The sequence below is a fragment of the Mus pahari genome, chromosome 4 (assembly GCF_900095145.1).
Source record: "Mus pahari chromosome 4, PAHARI_EIJ_v1.1, whole genome shotgun sequence".
NCBI classification, from domain to species: domain Eukaryota; kingdom Metazoa; phylum Chordata; class Mammalia; order Rodentia; family Muridae; genus Mus; species Mus pahari.
In genome coordinates, this window is record NC_034593.1 from 71,650,539 (window position 1) to 71,673,156 (window position 22,618).

The 22,618-nt window shown below is 36.4% G+C and overlaps 1 protein-coding gene across 5 annotated transcripts in view; it reads right to left on the minus strand.

Annotated features, from left to right (window-relative positions):
- The window catches only part of Gria2 (glutamate ionotropic receptor AMPA type subunit 2), a 114,384-nt gene extending 97,304 nt beyond the window's left edge, over nucleotides 1-17,080 (minus strand). For 3 of the 5 annotated variants that reach the window (XM_021196100.2, XM_021196097.2, XM_021196099.2), the window contains exons 1-2: nucleotides 16,542-17,080; nucleotides 15,889-16,029 (exon numbers count right to left, since the gene is read on the minus strand). In XM_021196100.2, the coding sequence (XP_021051759.1) occupies nucleotides 15,889-16,029; nucleotides 16,542-16,629 (229 nt within the window). In that variant the 5' untranslated portion in view covers nucleotides 16,630-17,080. The remainder of the gene's footprint in view (nucleotides 1-15,888; nucleotides 16,030-16,541) is intronic. The other 2 variants (XM_021196096.2, XM_021196098.2) reach the window with 2 other exon arrangements.
- Between the last annotated feature and the right edge of the window lie 5,538 nt (nucleotides 17,081-22,618).

A 22,618-nucleotide genomic window follows, 5' to 3' on the forward strand; every position in this document is an offset into this window, starting at 1 on the left:
GATATAGGTACAGAGACTAAATTTAGAGCTAAGATGAAAGGTCTTGCAAACTTTATATGACCCAGCACAGGGGAATGCCAGGGCCAAGAAGTGGAAGTGGGTGGGTAGGGGAGCAGGGGTGGGGGGAGGGTATAGGGAACTTTCAGGATAGCATTTGAAATGTAAATAAAGAAAATATCTAAAAATTAAATGTATCCTTTCTTTAAATCACAGGAAAAATAGTGAGCCCAGTAACAATTGAAAAGATTTTTATTGACCAAAGTTGTTATCTGCTGTGGACATTGCTGGCTGTCACAAGCACAGAGCTCCCTGCTGGATGCAAAGTTCAGCAGTCTTCTTCCCACACTTGGATTTGGAGGGTACCCAGCTGATCTGAGCGATACTAGGTCAGCTAAAGTGGTGTGGGCCTTAGTAGGGGAAAGCAGCAAATTACTGCACATGAAGCCATCTAGTCCCACCTATCTGTACTACCTTAAATAACTAAATGTAAACAATTTAATAAAATAATTACAAAATCATTAGTGAAAATTGGACAAAGAACTTAATTAAATATTTTATTAAACACGAGTGTGCACTAAACATGAAAAATTATTTCATATATTAATATGTGGATTATTAGATAGCAAATATATAAAAGATTCACATATTTTAACAGTGATGTTGATCGAGAACCTGATAGACTAGTTACTTCGTGGTCTGTTGGATGGTGGTATTAGAAATTGGCAAGAATTCTTTGAGTAATAATCAGAAATCTTCAACTAAATAGCCCATGGCTTTTGCCCCAGTAACAATAATATGCTTATCAGAGTTAGGAAAATATAGATCTTTAATTTGCAACAGAATTTAATAATACATTAAATAATGTTCCAAAATTACTGAAAATGAAGATAGGTATTTAATTCCTTGGTCAATATAATTTTATGAAATAATAAAAGTTAAATTCGCAAACAGCTTTAATGTCACCAACTGTTTACTTATAAAAATAAGTACAAAAACATCTGGGAAAATTTTACTAATAGTAATAATAATTATCTTTTGGGTATGATTACACATGTTTTTCTCTAGGTTTCCAACTTTTCTGCTTTAAGATATTACTAGTTTACTAGTTATAATTAGTTTAAGAATAACATTTCAATCAGAGCTAAGGAAGGTTTTTACACTGATTTTGGAATAATCTGTGCTGGAGCGATGGCTCAGCAGTTAAGGGCAATGGCTACTCATCCAGAGCACCTGGGTGTGATTCCCAGGACCCACGTGGCAGCTCACAACCATCTGTAGCTCCAGTTCTCAATAGGCCCCAGGCACACAAGTGGTGCACAGACACGCACATACATAAAGCACCCATACACATAAAATAAAACAAATCTGAAAAACGTTTTAAATTGAATCATCACACTGAGTGGTGGAAGAAATGAAACTATGTTGTTCATAAAATCTATTTCTCAAATTTTTGCATTGAAACTGCTGCTAAAGGCATATTTTTCTACTTCCTCCAGGAAAAATTCTTTCTAACTCCATGAAAATATGTACTCAAATATAAAGAGACAACTACAGCCTTGTAGAAACTGAATATAATATATTGCTTTAACTTACACTGAAAGATAGAAATAACTTTCCATTTTAATGCCCATAGAAAGGTGGTTCAAAAACCTCACTTCCAGATCCTTGCTCACCTTCAACCTTATCATCAAGGCCGCGTAACATTCAGAGTTCCATAAAATAAAGTGGTTAAAAATTTACAGGTTTCCCTGATATTAGACCCAAACTGCACAGTCCTTGCCAGGTACTATAAAATAACCTGAAGATTTTTATTGCTGCATGTAACACTTTCACATTTTCTTTAGTGATTCAGTTGAAATTCCTTTTCTCTGACATATACATTCACATTGGGATGTTTTAGAGAATGACAGTTTCAAGACAAGAGGGAAAGGAAACCTCACATTGGCTGATATAGCCATGAGTATCTGAGATAATTTTCACTCATTTGTCACATATGGACTATGCTCCTTAAAGATTACATTGTGAGCACATGCAGATTGCTACACTGAATTAACTTCAAAGTGATGTTCAGAAACCAAGTCATAATCACAACCCATTACTTAAACTTGATATGGGTTAGGCAATATGCAAAACCAAGAGCCCATTTAAGTAGTAATGGTGCTGTGACATGAGCCAAAAAACATAATAAAATCTTCTATTTATCCCTCTGGGCTCAACTAATGTTCAAAATGTGACACACTCTTTTATTGATCTGAGACCTTGCAACATAGAAGCCCAATTTATGGTAACTGTGCTCCTCAGGAAACAAATATCTTGCATAACTTTGCATTCCTTTGACTGCAATAGAGTTCTGATCTTTCTTTTTTTTTCAGTGAAAATTCTTTGCTTTTAACTCTTTGAGGAACTATTTAATTGAAAATTATATCTGATAGAATTCAAGTCAAGAAAATAAGATAGAATTTTTATATACTTGACAACTGTTTATATGAAATGAAAAATGAAGTTGGATTCCTGGGATTTTTATGCATAATAAATAAATCAAGATGATTTACTTTGAAACAAAAAAAAAATCAAAATTCGGAGGATATGAAAGAAAAGCACAAGCAGCTTTATCTTTTTATGCTCTGTGACACAGAGAAACCCTGTCTTGACAAACAAGCAAGCAAACAAACAGACAAAACAGTAAGAGAACCAGACAAAAGGACTGCACAGGTGGGTAGAAATGCATATTACTTTCATGTATCAATAAGTAAAAAGTGTACATGGCATACACTAAACAAAACTGTGGTAAAGTGTACATACTTTATTTACGGACACACAAGTGCATACACACACACATACACGAATACAAATGGCATCTTCTTGTCTAAAATTTACATAAGAAATATTGTAGTAAAAGTTTAAAAGGTTTAAATTGAGCACTAAGAGGCAGGTGTCAGTACCAGAAACATATACATACTAAGTAGGAATATAAAGTTATATCTTTTTAAACACCTAGAAAAATTGTAATTGCTACTACTATTTGTTCGCAATTTACTATGTTTGTAACTGTTTACTCTGTAATCCTATGTGCAGATAATGGAAATGAACAGTGAGTGAAAGAATACAGTTTAGTGATTGACACTTGCTTAGTGTGTGCATGATCCTGGGTTCTGCCTTCATCATACAGAAAAGATGTCCATTTAAGTAACGACACAGGAGAAGAAGAAAAGATTCATCAGCAAAATTCAGGATGGATAACAGCCTAATGAGAAGTAAGTACGAGGAAGACAAGCCATGCTAATAATAATGAATTCTATGTACATTAAGGAAGAGGTGATCAAAATAAACAACTATACTATTACTATTTTCCCATTTCTAGAAGCTTCTGATAAAGATTATCTCAGACAAATGGGTGGGATGAAGGGCAGAATTAATACTGATTACATCCCCTTTGCAGCATTTTAAAATTATGTGTAACTTTGAACAAAATTTTCCATATAATTTTTTTAATTCTTTGAATATTTCATATATGCATACAATCTATATGATCATAGTCACTCCTCACGTCTCTCTCAACTCCTCACTCAGAATCTTCCATGAGTGTTTGGAGTTTCTTGGTTGTTCTCTCTCTCTCTCTCTCTCTCTCTCTCTCTCTCTCTCTCTCTCTCTCTCTCTCTGTCTCTCTCTCTCCCTCCCTCTTTCTCTCTCTCTCTCAGAGCCCAATTTGTACTACCCTTAGGCTCATATGTGTAAAGCCAACCACTGGAATGTGTGATCTACCAAAGGCCACATCGTTAAAGAAACTGAATCTCATTTCTGTAGAAAATGAGCACAGCTCACCAGCAATCCTGTTATGTCCAGAATACACTGTAACTCCAGACCTCCTCTTCTCTCTGATATCCTCTATAAGCCTTATTATAAATGCCTTTAGAGTCAAAGTTCAAAACTTCTGTATAGCTTAAATTTTAACTCACCCCAAACAGCAACATATTATTTCAAATAATGGTTTAGTTTCTTTTTATTTTTTTTATACATAAAAGTTACTTTTTTGAGATAATCATGATTTTTTTTACACCAGGAATGTTTAGATTGTTGTATGATCAATGTTTAGATTAAATAACATTTGTTTTAGAACTAAGGTTATGATGGTAGGATGTCTGTGTTACTTAGCTTATTCAGAATTGTTATTTATATTAACATTTGAAAATATGTTACAACCCTTACCATTGTAAAAATTACAGCTTGATTATCAATCACCAGCTAAACTAGTTTCAATAAAGAACGAAATTTGTTTATTTGTATTCATTTATTTAAAGACCAGCAAACAAGCTTGTCTGTGCCAATTCAAAGTACATTAAAGAGATTGTGGTACACAAAATAAATTGCAAATTATTGCTTCAAACTTGAATGAAAATATTTTTTAAAGATCTTCAATTAGCATTATAGTTATCAACAGTAGTATTCACAATTGGAAAATCTTTTTTTTTGTTTGTTTTCAATAGTATGTGCAAAGACAATATTTAAAACAATGACTTTTCACCTCCAAAATCATTTTTTATGTTTTCATCACAAGATTGGCAATTAACAGTTTCACTTTTAAAATACTTCAATTCACTTCTCCATCCAAGGCATAGCATAAGATTTATAAATGAACAAGAAACAATAACTATACAATCTGGTATAATAAGAATGTCTAGTTGGTGTAGTAACTTCTTTTGCCATAGACTTCATGAACCACCAATGATTTCCAGTATATGAACTGTTCTTGTTATTGTCACATTTGACATTACTGAAGGAAGCAGCATAGAACAGATATCCACAAAATGTTTGAAGAAGACAGACAAATTCTGTGACAGTTTTTTGTGCATACAAGATTGACTTGGCACTCAACAGAACAGTACTTCTCTTTTATGCCTTACATTTTGCCCCAACCTTGATTCCAAACCCATGATGTATAGCTTTCCTTATAAATTTATGGATTTGTCTTAAAAGAGTAGGTATGTTTCAAATTCTTGCTACACTGCATTAGAGTAATATAGCTGCTGACTTAACGTAAAGTAACACCAAAGTGAGGCAGTGACTATTCTAGAAACTTCATAAAGCTTAGATAAGTCTCTAATATTTTCATGCATTACTGTGACTAAGTGTCCAGTCGGATGTCTATGTTTCACAAAGCAAGTGGAGTAGTTATTTTAATTATTTTTAAACATTCCACACATCTTAGCAGATGAGAAACAGGCAAATAAAGCCCATTAATTCACACTGTCAAAAGAATATGACAAAGGATTCACTAGCCATCAACAACCTGTAGGTTACTGATTCCCAAGAGAGCTCAAAATGAAACTGCTTTTGCCTTTTTATTAATGGGAACCTAACACCTCCACTGTTGGTCCCTAAATACATTAATGGTAGAAGGGGAAATAAGTAGTGTAAACCTATGATTTAACTTATGCACAAATTTCAGCTCTTCCTACTTATCTGTGAAAGAGGCTGTGGGTGAGGGGGATGCCAAAGTTATTCCTGAAAATACATACTCAACACTTTTCTAAAAATGATGCGAAAATATAATCATTACTTCTGGTATACTGACTCACTTGTAACAATTTCATCTGGACATTCATTTTACCACTCAATACCTCTAATTGTATTATCAAGTATGACAAGGAAAGTGAACCTTATCTTACACAGACTAAATGTCATGTATTGTGCCATGAAACTGCTAATTATTTTCAAGCCTGTTTCTGCCTGAATTCAAACCTTTGACTCTCCAGAATGCCTTTCATTTATACAAATATAATTTAATTAATTAATCAAGAGAAAGATTGGGAATCTATAAAGTGCTTGATTCTGTAAAGTGCTGAGATATCATAACTTTAGAGTAGGAAGGTTTACTAAAGAAAACGTTTTTCAGCATTCTGAGGTGTGATACACAATAAAGGGGATGGATGCACCCCTACTCAATGTCAGGAACTCTAATTTGATGGTCACTCACATTTAATTGCAGTCTACACTGTATTTGTAGTAGTCCCTGTGGTTAATTTTGTTAGCCTCTTTGTCACTAGGTAGCATTTGTTCTGCTTGGGTGTCAAAGCTCTATAGAAAGATACTAATAGGACATTATGTGTCTTAGCAAGTCATCATCAAAGGCATCCACTAATAATAATCAAATTTTGCTATTTTGTACATATGTGTGGCCAAGTTCATCCCTCCAGGTTTTATGACCATATCTTCAAGAAATCCTGTAAAGGACGATAGCTTTCTACAAAGCTGAAAACTGAGAAACTGGAAAGAAACTTTTCAGAGTCTACAGCCAGGCACAGGACTGGAAGGCAGTCCCCAGGGTGCTTCAGGGTTGTGGGTTCCAGGAATTCACCGTGTATGTTTCTTAATTTTCACAGAAGAAAACCTTCACTCTTCACTAAGATGCTAACCCTTGACTGATTTCTTTCTAAGATAGCAACCTCAAGATATTATGAACTTTTGCTGCAAAGAGCCAAAAGTATTTACGTTCTTGATATCATTTGAGTTATGGCCCTGGACCTTAAAACAGTCTCTCTGTATAAAAATGTCAATGGCCTATCAACGAATAGATAAAACCATGTAAAAGAACGAGTTAAACTATAAAATTTGAAAGACCTCAGATGTTATAAAGCAATCCTCACCATCTTTCACATAAATCAAAGTAAAACTGAAATTCAACATTTCACAAATATGAAATACATTTCACAAAAGAAGATAATATGAATTAAAATGTGATATAACACAAAGTATATTAAGAAAAATTAATAAACCTCTCTCAGTGTCCCTGTCTCTGTCTCTCTCTCCCCCTCTCTCTTTACACACACACACACACACACACACACACACACACACACACACACACAAGCACAAATATATCTCTAAACATACCAATTTCCTTTTGCCAATATCTCACATACAAATGAAGTGCCATTATACAAACTATTTCTGTGTTATCTGGATTACTGCAAATGAATAGCCCCATTAAACACATGTAATTCACAACAAATAGCAGACACAAATCTCTTGATAATTATGTCTTCATTGTTTCAAATTAGCACCATGAAAGTCTATTTAACATCATCTTCAGATTGACCAAACACTCCCCAGAATGCAATCTTATATTTTATAATGAAATTATTATTGTTTTATCCTAAAAACTTTATTTCAGATAATTCTCTTAAAGTTAGTTTTGTCTTTAGCTGTTGAACATGATCCTAACCCTACTATGTCGGAAGCTGAGGCAAAAGGTGCCAAGTTTGAGGCCAAAATATTTGAGAATTATCAATAATTTTAAAAAATATTCTCATGAGTTACTAGATTTCAAGTATTAGAAATATTCAAATGAATTTCCATCTGTCACGAAAAACCAAAAAGTATTTTCACTGTTAATTTTTATAATTACTTAAAATTTAAAATATGTCTATTTATTAAATAGCCAGATTATTGTTCAATGTATATATGTGTGTGTGAATGTTAAATAAACAAAAATGCCTCATTAGTGTTGACATAGACTGTTCCTTGATCTTCTGAAATAAACTTACTAGCATTTATCAAGCAGATGTGGAATGGCTGCACCTGACAATCCCATGGTGCCACAGTGTAGCTATATGCGTCAACTGTTTCCTAAGCTATGATACCTCCCAAGTCATTTCTGTCACTGTTTCATCTTCTGTGTTTAAGGCAGCTTTTTTTCTCCCATCCCAGAATGATAAAACACCTCAGTGTTGTGCTTTGACAAAGGAACAATCACACTGTCTCCTTACCTTATTTCCCCCCACACACAGTAAATCATTTCTATACCACATCAAAATTAATCTTACAATAAGAATTCAATCAGTTGTAAAAAGCCCTATGGCAGTTCAGATGATTCACTCTGGAAAAGACCAAAGTGAAGCAGACATCAAACCAAAGTAAAAGTTAAAGGAGAGAAAGAGGGAGGAAATTCGAAAGTTAATTCTTACAGCTCTGGCTAGTGACAAAGTTCCAGTGCCTGCGATGTGTCCCCTTGCTCTTCATGGTCTATGTTCTTGCGCTTTACATATGGTATGTGCAATATACATCAGAGAATATTTTCATTGATCTGGAGATTATTGCTTAAACATGATGACCCTACTCACACATAAGAAACGAAACCTATATAATCCCGTGGGTGACATTCATGCTGCAGCAACTGGGCTGATGTTAGAGGAATGTGAGTGAATGCTAAATCAGAAAAAAAAACTCTGACTGAGGGTTAAAATCAGCCATAAAAGACTAATGGGATAACGCAATCTTTTCTGATGTCAAGTTATGTAACTCAAACTTCAATGTTGGACATGAAAATGAATAATTTAGTCTATATTCTTTTATGGGTAGAGAATTATACAAGAGACACATATATTTTATTCAAGCAATAGACAGTCTCGGGTTATATAAATATACTTGTTCCCTGTCTATCAGTAGAATCTGGGTGTCTAGTAAACTAGACAAAATACATATGATGCAGGGATAGTTTCTGAGGCTCGTGGACATTCATCAGAGTAACAGCTTCAACGGGACACAAAAGAAGAAAATAGCAAACATTTAGAATTAATTTTACATGCGAAGAAGGGAATATCATAGCATGAAGGTACTATATTCATATTACTTTAGACAGACAAAAATTTAGGAAAATCCTCAGTCCAACCTCCTTTTTAATCATATTTTGAATATTGAAATAACTGCCAAAAAATGGAGAATTAAGCACTAAATAGATTTTACAAAACTAAAAAACGTAAATTTCTGAAGAAGTCTCAAAATATTAAAATTATAAAAGAATTATGGCTTTTGACGTAGAAATGATTTTTTAGGCATAAGATACAGATAAATCAAAATAACATAAGAAATTCTTTACTTAAAAATGTCTTTCTGAAATGGGACTGGTATTTCACAACTCTCCTTATTCTATTTTGCTAAAGACGGTTATTAAGTTTAACATATTAAATCTTACAATTGTTCCTAGCCTTAATCTATAAGTTAGAAGTAAGCACTTTAGACAGTTGATCCAATTAATATGCTAATGTAAAAATGAAATATAGTAAGTTAATATACCCCCAAATTATCAATATAGTGAAAACACAGACCAAAACTACTAGAGACTAACTTAAAGATAAAATATATGTGCAGAAGAAAACAAAAAGTCATGTATACAAAGTAATCACAATACACACACACACACACACACACACACAATGTGTGTACAAATACACAATGCAAATAGAGTAACTGGCCCCAAACAGGTAACTATGCCCCTCATTTCAAAATGTTCTCTAAAGAATACAAATTTTTAATTCTGGACATTTCAGTTAATTTTTTTCACTAAAAGAGTAAACACAAGAAATTATTCTATATGACGTCTTAGAAGACTAGTACTAAAGAGTTACTAAAAGAGTAGAAGAAAATGTGGATTTTCTTCAAAATTGGTAGCCATCGTTTCAAAAAATATAAAAAATTTTAAATCATGGTATATTTTATATATATAATTTTAAATCATGATTAGTTTTGAAATTTCAACATTGAGCTCCAAAGTTCATTTTCCAATTTTATGGAAGGGGCACAACATTATAACAGGTTAGATAATTATTAAACTCACTTGAGATAATCTCAAAAATTTTGACTAAAAATTGCCACTAAGAGAGTTTTATTCTTTCAATAGGATCCGTAGAATCTTCAGTAGAATCCAGTATTGTTTTACAAAGAGGCGGGGAGTGGAATAGTACTCAGAGGCTAATACACCCCAGTCAATGTTTGACTCTAACGCAAGATGAAAAGACAAAAAAAAAAAAAGAAAGAAAGAAAGAAAGAAAGAAAGAAAGAAAGAAAGAAAGAAAGAAAGAAAGAAGAAGAATAATTTCTCATTTCACTTTAGTTATTCTACCTCTGATAGAGTGTCCTCTGTAGCTGACTTTTCTTACAGTGTCTGAAACACTGGAATCATTAGCAAACAGCTGCTTCTTTCCTTATATTTTTCAAGATTACACATAGTTTGAAAATAACTGAAGGGATATTCCCTAGATGTCCAGAGAGCCTGAGAGCTCCTGAGAGCACCCAGTTGTCACAATGTCACAGTACAGTAACCTGCCTATTTACACTTGCTGAGAAACAAAATATCCTCCAGACAGAAGCAGCAAGATCTCAAATAGCAGTTAAATACATAACCATGCTATAGTTTCTTGTCCTGATTTTTATTTACATACTAAGTTTCAGTCCAAAATACAATTATTTTAACCAATTACAATCTAATTTCTGTTCTGTGTTCTTCAATTTTCTTGAAATTTCTTAAATAAGAACAAAATTTTTGCTGGGCAGTGGTGGTGCACACCTTTAATCCTAGCACTTGGAAGGCAGAGGCAGGTAGATTTCTGAGTTCGAGGCCAGCCTGGTCTACTGAGTGAGTTCCAGGGCAGTCCGGGCTACACAGAAAAACACTGTCTTGAAAAAAAAACCAATAAATAAATAAATACATAAATATTTTTAAAAAGACAAAATTTTCAGTACCGATAATTCAACAATAAATTACCTATTTAAAAAGGGGAGGGGAGTGGAATAGTACTATTTTGATATAAATGAGCTATGTAGTTTCTCTAGTGTTTCAGTTGAAAGGGCAATAGGTTCTCTTTCTGGTTCATGTTTGTTTCCTTCATATCATGATTTTTTATAACAGCATCCAAGTTAGTTCTGGTTTCTTTAAACTCTTCTATGTTATAGTTAGTATATTTCTCAAGGAAAAAGCTATATGTGATGAACTGAGCAATCAATTACTACATAATTCTATAATTAAAACCAGAGATGCACACATATGCCCCAAATGCACAGGATTCCTTCGATAAACAGTGTACTGAATGCTATCAAGCATTAAATAATTTGATGGACACAGATATACAATTTCAACAATTCAGTACTAAAGTCCACTGATAGAAAAGACATCTTAGAACTAATGTTTGGTAAAAATTAAAATCTGATACATTCACACACACACACACACACACACACACACACACACACAGGTACATGTGTTTGTGTGTGTGTGTGTGTGTGTGTAAAAATTATTTTAGAATTCTGTGCCTGTGATCGTTTGCAAAAATATGTAGAAATTTCTAATTAAAAATAAACTCTTAAACAATCTGTTTCTTAAAGTATTTACTGAATGTTATTTCCAAACATATTCAATTCTTTCCAAATACGTTTAATTGACATTTTTACATTTCTCCAAATAAATTCATTTCTGAGGTCCTAGAATGTATTCAATGTGTGCAGCAGTTTGATGGAGCACAATCTTTTCTCCAACATCCCCATCTACTGGCTCAGAGAAAAATAATATTTTAATCACTATTTTATGTAATTTTAAAATTTTTTAATGTCTGTACCGTTATAGAATTAAAATATAAAATGTTAAATTACTATTAGCTAAATAAATGCTTATTTATCATGATAATTCATTAGAATGAATAAAAACATATACATATAAGCAGATTTATTTGTTCTTTAATCCCCAAATTGTAGGAGATTGAATACACATATGTATAACATATTTTAAAAGTTCTACTTTAAACCTTTTTCTAATTAGTCCCATATTCAATTTTACTAAAATCATTCATAGTATACAGTACTTAAAATTTTTTCTAAACACACTTCTTGTTTAGAACCTTAGAATGTATATAGAAACACAAATATCAACTCATTATTTTCTCAAAAATTTGAGATTTTTCTTTTACTATGATGACTTACTCATGAAGACCTACTAGAGTTCTTCTCCACACTCATAGTAAACTACTCATATAGGACCTCAGAGGCTGCTCCTCATGAAAAGTATAGCATTTCCAAGTCTTTCAAAACCACTGAAAGTAAATGATTAGAAAGCAATTGTTATTGGGAGAATATTCATTTATTCTCTGACAATTGGAAGGTACTAGGAATATGATACTGGATGGATGGATGGATGGGTGGATGGATGGATGGATGGATGAATGGATGGATCGATGATGGATGGATGGATGGATAGATGGATTGATGGATGGATAAATGGGTGGATGGATGGATAAATGGGTGGATGGGTGGGTGGGTGAAAGATTGGATTCTGAGGTCCCTCACTGCTTTCAACTCCTGCTAAAATGATAGTCTCAATTTTCTCTCTTCTTTTAGCTTTGAATTTTTTCTCATAATAAAGGTATTTAAACATTCATTTGAAAAATTATCCAAAAATAAAGGAAAGGGGGGAGCAAGGGCTCAGTGGGGAGAGAAGAAAGGCTTGAAAAGAAAAAAAAAATACAAGGCAGAAGGGGAAAAAGAAAGAAACACATTGGAAGTCTGTCTTTGTCTTCTCTGGTATCCATGGAAACAAAATGGGAACAAACAGGTATTTTCATCATCAGGTTGTGACTGAAAAGGTGTGGGAGCTGAGTGCAGCAGAGCACATTCTAGATCAGAATAAAATGACTTCCTTTCATTTAACTCTTACACCATTCAGTAGACATTTAACTCTATGTCAGCCTCACGGCTCCTGAGTAGGAACATCCATCTCACAAACACAGTTAAGTCACTAAGCAGATCCACTCCTCTGAAAAAATGATATCCCTTTGTTCTAAAGCTTTGATATTTTAAAAATAAATCTTAACAAATAACTTTTATTTTGTGCACTCATTAGGATAAAGAATAATCTTGTTTAGAAGCAGTGATTAGTAATTCATACAATTCAACATTGTCATAACCTTTTTAGGTTTCCAGAGAAATGAGGGAAAGACATGTTGATCTTACTTATCAATGTACTTAATGCTGTTGTATCTTTTCTATGAAAGATGACTAAATACAGCAAAGAAACAAATTATCTATTTGCATTGGGGCAAAACCCAGAGCAGACTCTAAATGGCCATGTTTACGTTCATACATGGGGCAAGAGAGACTTTTATTTATTTAACCTGGAAGTTGTGACTGTTTGGTTATGCACACATATGCCTCCTTTGCTCTCATCTCCTTTCTTCCCTTCAAAGAGTAAAATTAATTATACCATTTCTACTGTTTTTAGCCCCCCACCTCCAAGGCAAATATTTGTCTTTGCAAGTTTTGAAAATTCGAAAGGGACAAAATACATTTAAAAATATATAAATTGACTTTTTATCACCTGCCAATGTGGACTCTAGAAAATTCTGTTTGCAGAGCCTCATTTCTGTTACTGTGCCATATTAGTTGTCTGTAGTCAGTAAGCTTACAGCACTGGAGTTGCAAAGTCAAGGTCCTGGCTTCTCCTGAGGCATTGCTTCCCTTGTTTCCTCCTGTTATTTTAGAGCCCGGTATACTGCTCTGTGGGTGGGGTAGTTTTATGATCTGGGAATGTATATTTTAGAATGTTTGCTTCAGTGACATTTTTTAAAGGAAAAAAAATCTATTTCAAAAAATGAAGACTTGAATATACTGCCTTTTAGAACTATGGTCAGCTATATGAAATCCAGTATGTAAAAGAAAAGAATGTATTTGTTCCACGTGTGCATACTCTCACCACATATCTCATTTCAGTACAATTCATACTAGAAATAAACCCATTCGACGATATTGGCCTGAGGATACATGCCGCACAAACTACAATCTCTGAGCCTAAAAGAGCCCCAATACAGTGGCTCAACACCTGTTGGAATAGAGAAACATTCGTTTAATTTGGTGGGTGTATTTATTATTTTCCCAGTTAGCTCATCTCTTTATTTGTTATCAACGATCAACTTCTTGTTTATCAATATTTTCAAAATGTTTTAATATTTCAGAATCTTTGAGTAACCCCACTTGGCAACGCATTGTTACACTGCATTTGTGCATACACATGCAGCTGAGTAAAATTCAGCACAAGTTGCATGTCAAATTGTAACTCACAAGAAACGGAAACTTCTTTGGTAGCACAGGAATGGCCTAATTCAGTAGGTAAATAGGACAATTAAAGACGCCTTTCTCATTTATTGAAAACATTTTCTTTGTGTCTGTTACGTAATAAAATTTACTGCATTTGGGATACTTTTCTATAATATTCTATTTTTATTTTTTATTCATTTATTTATTTGAAGGGGGTATGTGGAGGTCAGAGGACAATCAATATCCAGGCGTCATTTCTCTCCTTCTCTTCTCAGAGACCCCGGGAGTAATCTCAGGTCCTTCAGGTTTGATGGAAATGTTCTTACCCACTGAGCCATCTAGTATCTCTTCTATGAGGAAGTTCTCTGTGTATCTCTCTCTCTCTCTCTCTCTCTCTCTCTCTCTCTCTCTCTCTCTCTCTCTCTCTCGGTGTGTGTGTGTGTGTGTGTGTGTGTGTGTGTGTGTGTGTGTCTTTCCTCAACATTAGCATATTAAGAGAACTATCCTTAAAAGGCTCCTTCAGAAAAACTAGAATTCTGGTCATATAAATGACCAGAACCACATTATCACGCTATGCATTTCTTCATTTGTTTGTTTGCGGACAGGGTTTGCAAACTGGCCTGCTGATGTCCCTGGTGTGTTGCAGAACTAAAGCACAGAATACATGACAGGCTTTGGGGGAGCGGGGGTGGGGTGGGGCGTGGGTGGGATGGCAATCGGTTGTGGGGACACTGCCTTGGGCATTTCCTCTGGTGATTTTCCGCTCTGTTACAGGGGAACCAAAGTGGGAGGTGAACCACCTGCACATCTTCCCCCAAATTGTTATCTATGGAATGGAAGCTAAGAACATCAAGGCAGGAAACATCTGCCAGCCTGGAGGCCGGAAATGGTAGCAGCTGGGAGCGCGAAGGATGCTGCCTCAGCGCGGGGACCTAGTCCCAGGCCTCGGGCGACCTCGCACTTGCCCAGCAACTGGACACCAGTCATTCTGCCCAAAGCCTTGCCAGAGAATCCTCATGAGTTCTAGATCCCTACGCAGAGGCCAGGGGCTGATACTGAAAACTGCAAAGGCTAAAATGGCTGGTCTGCGACTTCTTCAGATTTTAAAACTCAGCTGGATGCAATCGCTTCCTCAGTCATCCTCAGTCTCCAGTTGCCTTTGCCTGAGTCTGCGACCCTGGAACAAAGCACGCGCGGCTGGCGAGCACTCAGGCCACGTTAGCCTCTACTTGGGCGTAGCTTCAGGGAATGGAGAATGCACCTAGCTCCTGCTTCCTCATCCCTGTTCTGTCGGCGATCAGGTTGAGGTTTGTATCTGGTAGGCATCCCCATCAACAGTCTCATTCCCCGCTGCCCGCATCCTCAGCCCTTCCGAGTCTCCATTCTCTTAGCATCCCTTCCATGCCCGCTCACACAGCCAGTCAGGGCCTGCGTCAGTCTCGTGCCCGCGCCCCTCGGGTGGGCATTATGTAATAGCCCCGGGCCCAACTCCTCAACCATTGCAATAACTTGTCCCGTGCAATAGGACGACGCGGGGCTTGCGGGGACTGTAGGTCGAAGCTGCCCTGCCAGGCTACCGGACTAGGGCATGAGATCTGTCCAACAATTCCACAGCGCGCCCTGGGGAACAGCGTGTTCTCTTTTGGTAGAGTGCCAATAGGCGCGCAAGGGGGGGGGGGGTTGGGAGATCATCTCTAGAGGCGCCAGAATCAAGCAAGAACCCCCTGAATTCGAAAGAACAGCCCAAGTCCAACCCCTACCCCAGATTCTAGGGTGCACATACTGGCACACTGTTCAGTGCCTTTTTCCCCACTTCACTGCCCGCCAGCCAGTGGGGGTCCCAAAGATTATAGCCACCTTCTCTCTGTACCTTCACACGCACGCGCGTGTTCAGTCACTCCCACCCACACATGACAAGCCAGCAACACACACACACACACACACACACACACACCATCCTTTACTGGCATTCACAAGCTTGCTTTCCCTGTGTCCCTGTGCAGCACTGGAAAGATATGAATATTCATTACTTACAAGCATTGGTGACTGCGAAACTGTTGGCTACCTCCAAATTGTCGATATGGGGTGTCAGTCTGAACTCCGAAGTGGAAAACTGAACCATCCCTACCCGAAATGCACTGTATTCTTGATCAGCGCCCCTTGGAAATAGCCCCCCTGCAAAAATAAACAGCAAGCAAGAGAACGATGTCAAAGCCCTGGAGAGATAAGAGTGGGATACTAGCACCCAACAGCCCCAGAGTCTCCTATTCACACTACCTGCTATAATAAACATAATCAGTGAGTTGGGCAGCAAGGGTCCAAAAGGTGCCCAACGGATCTAAGGCAAGGGGGAGAGTCTAAAGACCAAAAATATTCTCCCTTTTAATCTTAAGCTTTGCGATTATTTCCTTGAAAATCTGAGCACACTAGGAGATGCCTTCAAGGCAGAAGTAATGCAGTCCCGGGGTCAGAAATGAACAGATCCTTTCCCCTCTATTGTGTCAAAAGGCATAGTCATTTCTTTTTGCTTCAGCCTAAGAAAATCATGTATATTCTAGGTAGTTTAAATCTGGAATGCAGTCAAGGTATGACATAAGTCTACATGACATGAATTAATTTGCTCGCTGTGAACAAAGATTACCACCAAATTATGCACAATTCAAAGGCATAACGCAAAAGGTACCTACCTATCTGTATGCTGTTAGAAGAGACACCAAAAATCAGTCCCCATAAAACAGGAGAAAGGAGGACAGAAATATGCATAATCTTTTGCATTTCCAAGAAAAGTAGAGCATCCACAAAATATCCCCTCGTTTCCCTTTCCTCCTCTTCCTTCTTTGACCGGTTTCCTCAGCAAATTAGATCCTCTGCATTTTGGGGTCGAAATTTAGCAAGGAGCTGCTAAAAAACACGAAGTGAAGGCAGAAGAATCCTTATTTCCCAGGTCTAGCTGGTGGCTGTTGATGCCTTGCGTCCTGTCCCTGCTCCTGAAGTCCCGAGGACTGGCTGAATGCAGTTTTTAGCTGAGCTGCCGCTGTGGTCCCGGTGTCTGGGAATATCAGCACCCTCCCATGCACTCACACAATCACCCTCTCCCGAGCTCTCTTCTCCCTCTCTCCTCTCTCACACGCGCGCGCACACACATACACACATACACACACACACACGCACGCACACACACAGGAAAGTCACAGAGAGGGGCAGGCAGTCCCGGGCGCGCGTGCGCGACTCGAGGCAGGCGGCGAGCTCGCGCACCCACCCCTCCCCCGCACAGCGCCCCGCACCCTGCACAGCCCTGGCAGCTTCTGCGTGGTGCCGAGAAAGCGCGGCTCAGAGCCCGGCAGCCTGGTGCTTCTTAGAGACCTCCAGTCTTGCGCATCCGATTTTAGCACCGCGGACAGCGCTTTGGTCCCTGCCCTGGGCTGAGGTTGCAGGGTTTACTGTAGCTGCAGAGATGTTCCAGCCAGATCCAAATGCTGCAAAACTGATTTCCGGTTGCTATGCCTAGGAAGCCGAACTGCTAATTGCTGTTGGCGGTGAAGCTTTCTTCCGTAGGGCCCTGTTGTTTTACATTAAGCACAACGAATATGATTTTATTGTCTCAAAATCCACTTAGCAATATGGACACACTGCCTTCTGCCTCACCTGACCCAACTAAAAAGCAAACAAAATACTCCCTGAAGGAACGACTCCCCAAATTGTGAACTTTAGCTTCCTGTGATGCAAGCATAATCCCAGGGAAACCCAAAATTCTATCCTTAACTACAAAAAGATGCCAAGATCGGGGTAACTGGATTGAACCTTTGAAGGACTTTGTGTAGGAATCCATCTTTAGAGTATGCCCCCTTGGGTTGTGGTTCGATTTGTTCAAGCCACACTGCCTGTGGATTGCTCCCTCCTGCTGTACAGTCATGTAGACTTGGCTCTTAGATGTCCGTTTTTTATAGTGATTGAAAGAACCGTAGGTTTCGGGGGGGGGGGGACCAAGGTAGTCTAGAATGGATGTATCACTTCATAATCTTTCCAGACTCTTAGTTACAAACCAGATACCCCATTACATTATGGCCTTAAGTTTCAAAAATAATCACTGCCTCAAGGAAGTAGGTTACCTCATTACATGGAGCCTGCTACATGAGTATCTGGACAATAATGAATACGTTAAAAACTAAAGTTTGTGAGAAAGGGCTTGGTAAAGCATACCGATTATTGTATATGCCTATGAAATCCATGTTCAAAACTCCACTTCATGCCAAGCCGTCTCTATATACCTGCTGTGACAATTCTCTCTGCAGCCTCAGAAATTCTTCACCAAACTGTATGTGTTTTGTTTTAAACAGAGAAATGAAAGAGGTCTCATTTCAAAGATCTGCTGCCAGGAGCCAGGAGATTGAAGCTGACAGCATCAAAGGGAGAACTGGCTGATGGCCCAAAGTGCATGAGAGCACTCCACAGTTATACCTTATGGAGAAAATGTGACTTTAATATCACACATGGTAGCTTCCTTTTAAACCATCTCAAATCCTACTCTGTCTTAGTCACTGAGTCTAAAAGTCCCCATTTATTAAAAGAGATTTTAAAATACATATTTCTCATAAAAATGAAAAGGAATGAAGAAAAACAAAAAAAGCAAAGTAATACCTGTGCCTTTTAAATATTGTAAATTTGTAATTTTAAGTCTCTCTCTCTCTCTCTCTCTCTCTCTCTCTCTCTCTCTCTCTCTCTCTCACTCACTCACTCTTTTCCCCCTCTACCTCTACCCCCTCTGTGTGTATGCATATGTTCCTAAGGCAAGAATGCAGAACATATGAATAATGTACTAAGGTTATAAGCTTACATATTCTGTGTGAAAATACCTTCTTTTTATAAAAATAATTTATTTCACCTGGGAATCAAAATTTCCACATTTATTTAAGCAGGTCTTCTAAATAGGAACATACACAGCCTTATAGAAAACCAATAAGAATAAAATTATAGGCAAAACAAGAATTATAAATACCCCAACTTGTTACATAAAGAATAATCAAACAAATTACACACATTTTCATCTCTACTTCTGACACCCAGCACAAGAGTGGTTTGAAGTTTATGAACTTCTACATCTAAAAGAATCAGCTCAACAGATACAGCAAATAAAATGTGTCCTTAGTAGCATTCTTCTTTTACTTGCTATTTAATGTTTGCCACCAAAGCATCTTCAGTCTCATCCAAAGTGCTTTGAAATAGAAGTTGATGATAAAGGGACAGAAGCTTGATTATGGAAAAAATGTATGATACTTAATGTGTCTGGCAAACAAATTAAAATTTAAAATAAAGGGACTCTTCGAAAGCAGCTTTCATTTTAATCTATTTGAAATTCAAGGGCAGTCATGAACTCAAAATTGACTGGATTTCATCCTTAAAGAACATGAATTTGCTGAATCATAGTGCTTTATCCCCAGGGAATATAAACAACCTTATCAAATATTACCTTATGTTGGTAAATTGTAATTGTACATAAAGTCTATAAATTTTTATCAGTTTTTTTTGAAATGTGATTGCTACTCTAGTAGCAAATCTATATTCAAAACTTAGGTAAACACCTGACATTCACACAGCTAAAATCATTTCCTACCAAAACTAACATAATTATATTAATATGATCTTCCATGAAGCTTTTCAATGCACTACATTAAGTAGTAGATATTCTTTTCATCACAGAATGCTGTCTAAGTATAATGATGTTAAACTGAATGGAGTAAATGGTTATGCAGTAGATAGAAAAATACTTATGTTTGTTTTTTATATGCATAAAGATCACCCATTAAAGCCACAAAGCTTTGTGTTTCTTGAATACTTAAGTTTATCAATAACAAAATCAATTTTGAATATTACAAAGAAATTGAATAGAACAATAGGTTCTAAGGACCAAGTTGCTATTTTCTGCCCTCTGCTGTTCACTCCTGGAAACTCTGTAGCTCTTAAGCATCCTTTCAGATACAAGAAAATTCACAAAAAGTAAAGAAAACAATATTATCTTTCTCATTGTTTGTTTCAGTGGTTGGTTGTTTCTGTTTTTTTATTGAAATATATTTATATTTAAATATAATTTGTAGGACGATAAGAGTTAGATATATATTTTCTCATTCTATCTTAGTCCATCTTTATTTCAATTATAATTTCTTTTAATTTTTAATGTAAACTTTCACAAACTAACAAATTTAAATGTTTATCAAGTCTTCATTTTTTATATTCATATTCTATAATTAAAATAATTTTCATACAGAAATTTTGTCATGCGTGGTGAATGGAGTGAAGGTAATTTTGAACAGACTTGAAACAAACTTCTTGGAGTATATCTAGTCAAAACTGTACTATTAATTCAGTTGTTATAGTTCATACTGATAAAGTCTGACCAATCAGAAGTCATCATAACCCTGAAAGCCTTGACTAAAACCCAGAAAAAGATGGGAGGTGGCCAAGGAAACAGTCCCTGTAGACAGCACAAAGTTCCAGTGTTCTAATCATGAAACCCTATTTTCTAAGACACCAGAAAAAAAATAAAGAAGAGTTGTAAAGATCGAAATATATGAAGAGAAATAGATTTCGAGATTCTCAATTAAGGGAAAAAAATAGCTAAATGTTATGATTGAGACATTGTTCATACTGTTGTTTTGTCAGAATTTTAAATTATTGACTCAGCATATCAAATTCAAAGCCCAAGGATACATATCTAAAACTAGTATTCATAAGCATCATAAATGTGTATGTACAAATATATGTAAGTGTATGTCTGTATATGCATATGATATTTAAAGTATAGAGTCCTGAAATAGAAGAAAAAACATTATTCACTTTATGTTTGAAGGATTTGATAACATCAATTTCAATTATAGCATCTATAGATAGCAAGGGACTACAGTATTTATCTATTATGCTTGGTGCTATAAATTATGAGATTAAGATCATGTGATGAAGCTGGGCAGTGGTGGCACATGCCTTTCATCCCAGCACTTGGGAGGCAGAGGCAGGCAGATTTTTGAGTTCGAGGTCAGCCTGGTCTACAGAGTGAGTTCCAGGACAGCCAGAGCTATACAGAGAAACCCTGTCTTAAAAAACAAAACAAAACAAACAAACAAACAAAAAAACAAAAATCACGTGATGAGAAAATGACAAATTTGGATTTTAGGCAAATTATCAGTGAAAAATAAGGATGGTTATTGTGATAGATTATCTTGGGTTTGAATTTAACACACACAGGAAAAAGGAGCTTCAATCGAACAATTACTTTCATTAGACTAATCCCTGGATATGTATATGGGGGCATTTCCTTAATTGTTGATTGATAGAGCAGGCCCAAGGACACTAGGAGCACTGCACTATCTGGGCAGGTGGACCCAGAAAGGTTGCTGAGAAGCCAGCAAACAAACCCAGTAAGTAATGTTTCTCTGTCATTTTTTACTTCAAGCACCTGCCTTGAAATCCTCTCATGGCTTTCTTCAACGATGGATCATAACCTATAAGCTGAAATAAGCCCTTTCCTCTCCGAGTGGATTTGGTTTATTACAGCAACAGAAAGCAAAGTAGAACAGTAGGCAAATATTCTAATTCTAACTGTATCTTAGATTTCAAAGGGAGAAACATGTCATAAAGGCTCACACCTGGACTGAGTCGAGCGGGGTTTAGCTAAGAAAAGGCTAGCATTTTGCCGAGGAAGGCAATTCATAGAAAGCCAATGACATCAGCAAATCATGGGCACATGCTGAGAATTACAAGTAGTTCAATGTTTCTAGGAGAACGAACACAAGGAAAAGATTGGTGGCAGAAACAAACAAGACTATAGCTTAAATTATATGCAGTATACAAATATATATTATATGTATATAAAATATACATATTTTTGTTTTATCTTACAAGTGAAAGGGTTGTTTTATAGATCACATGGAGATAAAATGTTCTAAGACTTGCCTTTCAGGCTATTTTGGAAGCCATGTTTAGGTGGGAGCATACAGAAAGTAGGAAGACACAGTGTGAGTCTGTGTTTCAGAAGGGATTACAAGGGCCTGAACTAAGGGAGCCCCAAGTGAGACAGGGCAAAAATGTTGGATTGAAAACTATTTAGGATAGGCCCTCATTAAGACTTGCAAGTAGACTTGCATGTGATGGAACCAAAGGAAGTGGAGAGACAAATTTGGCTTTCCTGGAAGGAGACAGTGCCAGAAAGTGCATGATCTCACCAGGGATTTTTGGAGAACCCTGAAAATCAGAAATGTACAAAAGAAAGGGATGCCTTCGGTGGCTCTTTTTACTCTGTTTACTATAGTTACACTGAAAATAGGCAAGTTATAGAGATAGTAAAACAAAACAAGTTTCAGATGAATATATAAAAATGACACATATACACAATGAAATAGTATCCTGTCATTAAGAGGAAGAAGGAAAAATAAAAAATAAAAAAAATAAAAAGGCTGACTATTGAGGACCTATGTCAAGTGAGATTATCTGTACCAAAAGGAGAAATACTGAATTCCTCCACTAATCTGAGGTTCTCAAATAAGCAAGCATGCAGAGGCACATACTAAAATGGTGTACCACAGAAGCTCAGGTACATGGAAAAGTGAGATTATGCTTAATAATTGTGTAGTTTCAATTGTGCAAGGTAAGTCAGTTCTAGAGATAGGCTGTGCAATTTTATGCCTTGGGTTAATGACACTGGGTTGTGTAACATACAAAATTTAAAAAGATGTATCTCCTTTGTTTCTACCACATTGTATATTTTAAACTTTTT